The sequence below is a fragment of the Frankliniella occidentalis genome, unplaced genomic scaffold (assembly GCF_000697945.3).
Source record: "Frankliniella occidentalis isolate FOCC.00 unplaced genomic scaffold, Focc_3.1 Scaffold60, whole genome shotgun sequence".
Taxonomy (NCBI): domain Eukaryota; kingdom Metazoa; phylum Arthropoda; class Insecta; order Thysanoptera; family Thripidae; genus Frankliniella; species Frankliniella occidentalis.
Genome location: NW_026267190.1, coordinates 106,131 through 115,924, shown reverse-complemented (window position 1 = coordinate 115,924; position 9,794 = coordinate 106,131). Strand labels below are relative to the sequence as shown.

The 9,794-nt window shown below is 40.1% G+C and overlaps 3 protein-coding genes across 7 annotated transcripts; 1 reads left to right on the top strand and 2 right to left on the bottom strand.

Moving 5' to 3' along the window:
• Nucleotides 1–976: 976 nt before the first annotated feature.
• Nucleotides 977–5,239, bottom strand: LOC113206097 (zinc finger protein 592-like). 4 transcript variants are annotated; one of them, XM_026422023.2, is made up of 4 exons: nt 5,098–5,239; nt 3,547–4,718; nt 1,924–3,457; nt 977–1,710 (listed from the first exon to the last, which is right to left on the bottom strand). In XM_026422023.2, the coding sequence occupies exons 2-4, from the start codon at nt 4,494–4,496 to the stop codon at nt 1,522–1,524; spliced, it is 2,673 nt and encodes an 890-aa protein (XP_026277808.1). In that variant the 5' UTR covers nt 4,497–4,718; nt 5,098–5,239; the 3' UTR covers nt 977–1,521. The 4 variants fall into 4 exon arrangements, with proteins under 4 accessions (XP_026277808.1, XP_052123816.1, XP_026277807.1 ...); XM_052267856.1 differs by having other exon boundaries at nt 977–3,457; nt 3,547–4,462; nt 4,608–4,718; XM_026422022.2 differs by having other exon boundaries at nt 977–3,457; nt 3,547–4,548; nt 4,641–4,718.
• Nucleotides 5,240–5,248: 9 nt separating this feature from the next.
• On the top strand, nt 5,249–7,211 carry LOC113206100 (deoxyribonuclease TATDN1). 2 transcript variants are annotated; one of them, XM_026422027.2, is made up of 7 exons: nt 5,249–5,415; nt 5,645–5,824; nt 5,907–6,096; nt 6,173–6,382; nt 6,457–6,660; nt 6,738–6,876; nt 6,955–7,211. In XM_026422027.2, exons 1-6 carry the CDS (start codon nt 5,391–5,393, stop codon nt 6,850–6,852), a joined length of 924 nt encoding a protein of 307 aa, XP_026277812.1. In that variant the 5' UTR covers nt 5,249–5,390; the 3' UTR covers nt 6,853–6,876; nt 6,955–7,211. The 2 variants fall into 2 exon arrangements, with proteins under 2 accessions (XP_026277812.1, XP_026277811.1); XM_026422026.2 differs by having other exon boundaries at nt 6,738–6,881.
• LOC127749501 (N-alpha-acetyltransferase 16, NatA auxiliary subunit-like) lies at nt 6,904–9,553 on the bottom strand (the record flags this gene model as incomplete). Its single annotated transcript, XM_052267857.1, has 5 exons — nt 6,904–8,419; nt 8,512–8,606; nt 8,693–8,938; nt 9,053–9,161; nt 9,347–9,553. Coding segments are annotated over 5 exons (858 nt in total), but the record flags the coding sequence as incomplete, so codon positions are not given.
• Nucleotides 9,554–9,794: the final 241 nt, after the last annotated feature.

Genomic DNA, 9,794 nt, shown 5'->3' with positions numbered 1-9,794 from the left:
GGGGAGGCGAGGGGGTGTGGTGTGGGCTTGCCCGGTGCCAGTCGGGACGGGACGCGTCCGGAAAAACGCGAGCCGGTCTCGGGCCGCTGCTCTCCGCCCCGCCTCGCGGAGCGGCGCCGGGTAGGCAGGCGGGGAGCCGCCGAGTCAGCCGCGGCGCGGGCCGGGCGCGCGGGGGGCGTTTCGGACGCTGTCCCGGGCGAGCCGAGCCGGCAGCCGGCGTCCCCCCACCACCGAGCGTTAGCCCCCCACCACCACCGCGGGCCCACACTGTGTCAGGCGAGGGGGGAGAGGGGGAAGGCAGTGTGTGCGTGCGCGTGTGAGGGGGGAACACTGTACAGTAAATCTGAAATCTGAGCATGGGCTGAGGAGGCATGGCATGAGGCGTGCCTCAAAAAACGCTGGATGCAATGGTGTTGAGGGGGGGGGGCAAGCGAAGTGCCATTCGAACCAGGGAGTCGTTCATCGATTGGTGATTGGAGATTTTTGTTGCACTATACGTCTGCGTTGGGAATGAGATACACTCTGCACTCGCCTCCAGCAAGCCAATTATACAAACCGAGCCCAGTTACACATAGACGTTGATTTCAATAAGGAAATCCAGCGAAAGTTGTAATTCAGTTATTTCAACACGCTTTCCGTCGATACGAGTAGCCCAATTCCGTGTCGATATGCTTCTCGACATCTACAGATGGGCTCAGGACACACGAGCTTAAAAACAATTCGGTCAATACCCCGCGCGCTCGCGCATGGGGTATTTGCAGATGCATCATCATTGTAGGAGGAGTCTAACTCACTCCGGACACTTTCGGGCGGTTTTGCCTATCATCGCTGGCTTCGGCACCGCTCCGGGCGAGTAGGCAACCCGCCCGCACGGGCGCATGCGGTACAGTATAACTACGAAAGTGCGCGGCGTGGGCCAGCGCCAGGGGCATATGTTCCCCAAGTCCTACAGAGCAAAGAAAAAGTAAACTTAAAATAAACAAGCTGTTTTTGGTTTATTTTTGATGATAACAGCAAAATACAATTCCAAATCAAAATTTGAAACAAATGAAAAATGAAACATTTAAAAATCTGATTTAATACCTGCGTCAAATTTTGACTTAGAGCATTCCCTTTTTCCCGATTGAACTAGTAACATATACAACACAAGTTCTAAGGTAAGGTTTCAAGGAACTGTGCAGTACCTATAGGCCTAATAGGTATGGTGTCAATATTTTAAAATACACAACAAAGTAAAGAATTGGAGAAATATTGTAATCAAAGAGAAATTTAACCATGTTATGGCTCTTACAAACGAATGGTAACCAACAGCGCCCATAAACATACAATTATACTATGAAATGATATATATGGTGGACAAGGGGACAGAAGTACAGTCTCTGAAATGACAAGAAGAAATTAGTTTCTATGAAATAAAGTATGATCGATCACATTACTCAAAAATAAATCTAATTGCAAATTATTTAACTTTAACCACACTATGCAAGTTAAAGTTAAAAGATTAACAAAAAAGAGAGAGTGTCATTGACTTGATTGTCTGGCTTTTAATTTGGCTAAGAGAAATGCTCCACCATGCACTCTAAAATGTTTTTGAAGCATAAATGCAGTCTCGAATTTTTGTCTACATACAGTACACTGATTTTCCTGCAGTTCCTCTGATTCTAAACTTTCTACATCAACAGGGTCTTCTTCACCGTCACTAGTCCGATCCTGAAATCCATGATCAATTAAATACTTGTTAACATTCTTAATTCCATGACCTACAATTAGATGTTTTTCTAAAGGTGGGCGAACAATGAAACACAATCCACACTGTGGACACTGCAAGTCAGATGGATTAGATTTATGGGAAAGTATGTGGGTTTTAAAAGATTCAGAATTCTCACTTTTAAACATGCATTTGTAACACTCAAAACTACTAACCTTTGCTTGTGTAGTTCTACCAACACAGGACGATTTTCTAAAATGCAATCCCTTGCCTGCCTTTTTCTTCGCTATTTTTGTTTCAGTCATAGTAAAATCATTATTTCTCAAACAGATTAAAAAGTTCTCTACAGCTTTTTTATCCTTTTCACTTACTGCTTCTTTGGATCTTGTAGAAACAGACTGCAATGAAAGGCGGTTGTTACCCTCTTGATGCACTGCATTCAAGAAGATATCTAAGTGCTCAGTGGAAAAGTGTTCTTTAAGAGCCGCTGTATCTAGGACAACTGAAACTACTTTTTTACAAAGTTTGCAGACAGCTTTTTTCTCCAGACTTTCTGGGGGTTTAGAAAACCCAACATCAGAAACTAAAATGTCTTGAGATCTATTGGGCAGAGGATTCACTTTGCTAAATTGAGGTTTTTTACAATTGTTTGGACTGACATCAATTTCATTACCTGGACTAGAATTTCCTGGAAGCAAAGCAGGCTGTGGCTTTTGAGGCAAAATCTGTACTGAATCATTAACATCTCTAGGAACTGCATGCATTGGTGAAGAAACAGCATGAACAAGCAGCTCTTGTGACACACTTTTTTGGTTGACAACAGTACAGTTTATATCACCTTTAGGCGGACAGTCTTTTTTGTGATTTAGCATAAAAGTTTTAGAAGAGAAAATTATTTTACAATTCTCACACTGATACACTGTTTTAACAGATTTACCATCTGATGTGTGAGATGCAGCATGATCCTGAAGCATATCTAGACTTATATTAAGATCTGGACACTTGTCACATACCACTCGTGTACAAAGATTAGCTGTCTCAGAATTTTGTGCAACATCTGCTAATTTGTGCTTGTTAAGCCTATGCTTGTTGAGCTGCTTTAATGAATCAACTTTATCTCCACATATGTGGCACACAAAAAATATTTGAAGATGTTTTTCAACAAAATGATCTGTGAAGGAAGAGAGAATTGCAAAATCAAAATTGCAATCACTACATTCAAACAAGGAACACTTCAGATGATGGAGGCATTCTTCTTCCATATGGTTTAGTAAAATTGAAGAATTGAGGAAAACCTCTCCACAGTCTGGACATAGATGTGGAGGCTTCATCATGTGAAATCTTTCATGAGCAGTTAGAGCACATTTTGTAGGTAGAGTATATGCACATTCCTTACACTTTAAGGAACAATCAGCAGCAGGTCTGTTTGTAGGTGTAAAATCACTCGGCTCTTCTCCCTGGAAGTGCAATTTCAGAGAAATCACAGGTCCAAAACATTCTGGACATTTATAAGAGTTAGATGACGTATGCCTGAACACAGCTTCACATTCATTCTCATTTTCACTCAAAGGTAAACAAAGTAGATCTTCTGGATGTAGATTATCAGCATCCATTTCATGTGACATAATGTGCAGTAGCAGGATGCACCTATTGTCAAACAACAATTGAATCTTGCATACTGGGCATCTATATGAAAATTTAGAAGTCTTTCTTCTCATATGACATGTAAGGCTGGTTTCCAAGACAAATCTGGATTGAATAGAAGATAGACATAAGACAAAACAGTGCCAACAGTAGTAGAGAGATCAATCAAGTCCATTTCTAAAAATGAAACTTACCTGTCACCACATGCCTTACAATCAAAATAAGATCCCTTAAAAAATCTTACATCATTTTGTTTAGGTTTGTAGAGAGGTATTGATCGCTGAACAACCAGATTTTTATATGCAACAAATAGACTACTATCCACATTGTCTTGTAGTCTATTCAGCGTTGGAACAGGTGATGGTGTAGAGATCTTTGACATATGAAGAGAAACTGGCTTATCACTGTTTTTAGAGATTTTCTTGGCATTGTCATGAAGTTTGGAAGGTATGTTATGGATTGAAGAATTAGAAACAGATCTTTGAGAAACGGTGACAATTTTTCTATTCAGTTTATCTCTTGCTTTCATAGGGACTTTTTTTAATGGTGCAACAGCATCCCCTTCAGAGATTATTATTTTCTTCTTCTTTTTCAAAGTCTTGGAATTAACTTTCTTATCTGGTATTTTTGATTGGTGTTTAGCTGGAGGTACACTAGAATCAGCATCTTCTGATGATGCAGTTGCATCTGGAATGACTAGTTTTTCAGGAGGCCTTTGTACATTAGATGTGTTACTACTTTGGGGTTCATTTGTCCATACACAATTAATGTAATCCTTTGATACTTTCATAGAAAGCAGATCTTCTATGTCGTCAGATGTATTTTCTTCATCTTTAATACTGGTACAGTTGCTCATTTTGGTTTCTTTCTTGCCAGTTTTATCTGTGTCTAAGACTATAGTTTGGTTGGCAGGTCTATTATGAGGTTGATTAGCACAGATTACTGGGGGTCTTCCATTATTGTTCACTTGATTCAGATTACCATCTTCAATCTCAGGTACACAGTTGGGGGTTTTCCATAAAAAATTGTCAGCACATGAGCTTATTGGGAGCTCAGTGGAAGATTGTGTATCAGTCATATTCTCAGTGTCATATTTCAACTGAGACTCAACTGCAGAAATAAAATATGATTCACATGTCTTCATAGCTATAAGACTCGAAGGTATATTTGAACAGTCCAACAACAACTGTTAAATCCTGGCGAGTGACAGAACTCAAGTCATTCAGAGGTACGTAACGGCAAATACTGGCTGTACCTGAACTTCAAAGGAGACTGTTTCCTTACTGACAGGTGCATTAATGAAGTACTCAACAGTAGCACAGGTGCCTTCCTGCTCATGTGCAGCGCACCACCCAAAATCCATAATCTGCAAAGGAGAAACAACATACTTATTAATATCAGTTGTCTGTGTATAATGTATTTGAATAAAAAGTAAATAAATAATAACAATACAACGGATCACAAGATATGATCAGAACTGCTGGGTAAGAGGTTACATGTTCATGAGGCAAGGAACCACATATTGGTTCTCTGTCACACAAGAACAAATGACAGCTCACCCAGCCAAAATTTCCAAGTTTGCTATCCTAGTCAATTGCAGTCGCCGACTATCAATATGACAAAACGCAACATATAATGTCAAGGGAATAGATCAATAGCAAACATGGTATGATTATGAAAACAACACAAGTGACATCATTTGTATCGTTATCAGTACACATTTCTGGGGAAGAACCACAACATACAGTGCACACAACTCCTGCAGGAATATTTTTCAGCCGCAGATGTAACTAAAATTTCCAATTTTCCTCAGAATCTGGTGTCAAGTTGTCAGGGTTCAGGCAGGGTGTTGCCATGGCTGGGGGCGGATAACGCCGATCTCATTATGGGTCCTCGGTCATCTGACTGAAAATAACTATTCCGCACTGTTTGTACGAAACTAACCTAACCATCCGCCGTGGAGGTGACGTCGAACTGAAACTGAGTTTCATGACAAAGTGTGGGAACATCACTCAAAATTTCACAAATAAGAAAAATTATGAGTTCTACTCTTAAGTTTATAGGTATGTCGCATAGCTACCGTTGTCATGCTCACAATGGCAGCGTTATCGTAGAGATGTTGTTTTGGGCCAAAACACTTAGCTACTTTAAAAGCACCAACACCTCTTTAATTTAAAAATACCATCTAAATCTCGTTAATAAAATGTACATATTCTTGATGTAACAATATCCACTTGATTTATCAACTAAATAAAATGTGGAAATTTGTAACAACTTATTTTACTTTTGCAGATATTGGAGCAAACCTCACAGACCCTATGTATCAGGGAATTTATCATGAAAGTAAGAAGCATGCACCAGATCTCAGTGATGTATTGATTAGAGCATGGAACCAAGGTCTGACAAAAATAATCATCACTGGTGGAAGCCTGGAAGATAGTAAGAAAGCGTTAGATGTAGCCAAGACTGATGGTATGTACCTAAATGTGTATCTGCTTTGCTTGCCTTAATGGTCGAGAGCTCAAAATTAATTAACTATATCTTTTCCTGTCAGCTAAGCTTTTCAGTACTGTGGGTTGTCATCCCACCCGAAGTCTTGAGTTCGAAAAGAATGGGGACCCAGAAATGTACATTAAAGGCTTGGAAGACTTATGCACCAATAATGGAGAGAAAGTTGTTGCCTTTGGAGAGTTTGGCTTAGATTATGACCGCATTGAATTTGCTCCTCAAGATATCCAGATTAAGTATGACACCATTCTACCTGAAATAGTATTCAAGTTACTCTGACTTTTGAATTAAAATCTAAAACAATTTATTTAGGTATTTCAAAGAACAATTGAAGTTGAATGAAAAATTACGTCTTCCAATGTTTTTGCACTGCCGGGCTGCATCTTCTGATTTTCTTAACATAATTGGATCTCACAAGTCTTTGATAGAAGAATGTGGAGGAGTGGTTCACTCATTTGATGGAAGTGCTGAAGATGTTAAAGTTATAACAGGATTGGGACTTCATATTGGAATCAATGGATGGTGAGTAGCTGACCTCTCTTCTTTGCGGAATGGGTTTATCCTTCAAATGCATTCATATTCACATGTTCTTCAAGCTCCTTAAAAACAGAAGAAAATTTACAAGTTGTGAAAATGATCCCGAATGAGAGTTTAATGATTGAAACCGATTGTCCATGGTGTGAAGTGCGACCTCGTCATGCTGGTTATTCCCTTATTAAAACACAGTTTCCATGTGTTAAAAAAGAAAAATGGCAAAGCGGATCCATGGTAAAGAGTCGAAATGAGCCTGCTAACATAATGTAAGCAAATGTATGCTAACATGCAATTTAAAAAAGATAGCAAAAAACCGCCTGTACAATTTAATTTTTTGTTGCAGACAAGTTATGGAAATTATTGCCAATTTAAAAGGAGAGGATATCTCAAAATTATCTAAGCAAATTTTTGAAAACACAATGAAAGTGTTTTTTAAATCAGAGAAATTAAATGTTTAATATTGTGATAAAGTGGGATGAAGAGTAAGGTATAAATAAGTCAAAGTGCAGTATGTTTTTTTCTTTTTTTGATTAATTAATCTTTACATTAACTGACCACAGATCAACGACACAATGAAACATGATGAGCTGTTCTCCCTCACTCAAAAGAACTACTAACTACCACAATAAACTTCTATGACACCAGGATCAATCCAAGCTCAATTTTAACAAATGGAGAACCTGGCCTGAGTGAGAAGGGAAAAGCTTATCAGTTTGATAACAGGGGCTTAATTATGAACTGATACAACAATTAAACACAGACTGCAGTCACAGAGTTAGCAATTCATGACACTGTTTTATTAAACTACTTGACCATATTGACTTGTTCTTAAATTTTTCTCAAAACAAAACTGATCACATGTGTACAAAAGCATGAAGTTGGTCACCAACATCTATCATATGAAGAATTCAAAATGAAGAGAGGATGTAAATGATAATTCTTGATGAAAGATGAATAAGAGAGACATGCAATACAGTTTGAAAGATGGGAAGATGACGTATCACATGCAATTGACCTATAGTAAATAAAACATGTATGAAAATGTCTTTCCAAATATTCTGTTCAAAACTAATGTTTGTATGACCTTAGAGTTAAGGTCTTGGTTTTTGGTAATGGCTGGGATCATTGATTATGCAAAACGTGACCAAAGTGAAATTATAATATTGCTTCAGGACCTGAGGAGGTCACATTAACATCAGGACATTATGTGGGTCAAACAATCTAGTCACACGATCTTAAAATGCCTCAACATTTGCGATTCAGGCTCAGTCTCATAAGAAATTTAATTTGTAATAAATAATTAGTGATTCAAACATACATAAAGATGGATATGAATTGGCCTGACAACCTAAACGTGACATCATAGTAAAATAAAAAAAAGCACCACAATACTTCCTTGCTTCACTTATTTCATCAGTGAGCTATCCTCTACATACGTATATGATATACTAAGAAATCCTGTAATTGAATAGTTAAAAAAACAAACTGTGCTAGTACAATTACCTGGAGAGCAGTAGGTATATATTTCAGATATCACACAATGTTGGTTGACTTAGATCTATTATTGGCCTACTTGCAGGCTCAAATCACACTTGAACAGACTTCGATCCCCTTTTGGACAAAGTTAAGAGCTGCCTTTAGAGACAACTTTGACAACAAAAAGTTAGAAGACACTATCAATGCTCAAACGTTTTAGCCCATGTTTAGATGAGCAGCTAAACTCAAACACAAACATGAAAAAATATGCCAGCAACAAATATTACGTAATGTCCTTGGAAGCCATTCCACTTGATGACACAATTACAGACGGGCAGAGTAAATTTGTCAGTGACTTAGCTCTGGTACAGGTATTTCCAAAGAAGTATTTTCACTAGGGTCGATTTCTTGCTGAAGGGGTGGCGGTGGAGGTCGGAATACTTCGGCATACTTCAGAAGCTTGTGGGAGCTTTCCTTATATTCTTCTATGCGTTGTGGACATGAACCAAAGTCACCAGCCTGAAGAGCTTGAAGAACTCTAGAACAATTCTGAAAAATAGGTAAAAGACGCAATTAAGAACACACAAACAGGAAAAGATCTTAATAAAATTTTACGTTTACTATTTAAACTAGCAACTAACCTTAATATTGATCCCAGTTACATCCTGAAGTTTTGTAGCCAATTGAATGGCTTCCTCCTGCCTATTTTTCTCTAAGAAGTACATCATACGTGCACCTGTAAAGAAAAACATGAAATAGTGTTGATTCCAACTTAACTGTCTTAAAGGAAAAACAGATTTAGTAGTTTGGAAAGAAATAAACCTTGAAGTAGGGCTGGCAAAGAATTTCCATTCATCTTTAGAAAATCTTCATTCATTTGCTTTGCAGAGCGTCCTAGTGTGATAGGTTCTATGGCCTGCTTGATGACATCAGTAACAGGAGCATCCAAAGTGTCAAGCTTTGCTGAGACAAGTTCTACAAAGCGAACGAGGCATGTGTGCAGATCACTGTTTCCAGGCTCAAGGCGGTAAGCTCGTTTAATAGACTGCAGCATTAGCAGTAGCTTTCCTGTTGAGTCAAAAAAAGGTGGCATGAATAAAAATGTATAACCTAGCAGTCTTCAGAAAAAGAACAAAAATAAAAAAAAAACAATATCCTTCAAATTCAGATGTGTCTCTCTACCTTTTCTATAGTAAATTTCGAATGCCATGAGGTGGGTTTCGATGTTCTTCGATGCCAAATCCTGAAGGGGCTTGAGAAATTTAATGGCTTGATCCAGGGGATCTTCGGCCTAAAATATGGACAAAAACAAACAAACAAAGTGTTAGGAACATTACATTACAACAACACGACAGTCATCTGCAAGAGGCCAGCAGCAGGTGCCTGATGGGTGGCCAGCCCACCGGGCGTCGAGAGGGACGCACGCCGGATGGGTGGCCTACCCCCCCGGCGCCGGCATGCCGCTCGGACACTCACCCGCGCAAGCTTGTCGGGGATAAGCTCGTCCTGGTGGGGTGCGTCGGGCTCCTCGCCGGGCGCCTTCCGCTGCTGCTGCTTCTCGGCCTTCTCGGCCTTTTCCTGTCGCTCCAGCTCCGCCTTCCGCCGGGCCTTCCGTTGCTTGTTGCGAAGCTTCTTCAGCTCGGAGGGCGCGAGGTTCTCTGCAACAGACAGACACGCGTCGTCAGCTTTCTCTCTCTCTCTCTCTCTCTCTCTCTCTCTCTCTCTCTCTCTCTCTCCCACACACACACGATTGTAGGACGGCTGCGGGTGGCCGCAGGCAGGGTGAGTACCGCACAGCAACGGGTAGGAAGGGCGGGGGAGGGGCAAGTGCAGCGGTTAAAAGGGACCGGAGAGGGTTTAGGGAGGGGGAGGGGGGCAGTTTACATAATCAAGGTCCTACAAGCCAAGAACGGCCAGGCCGGGC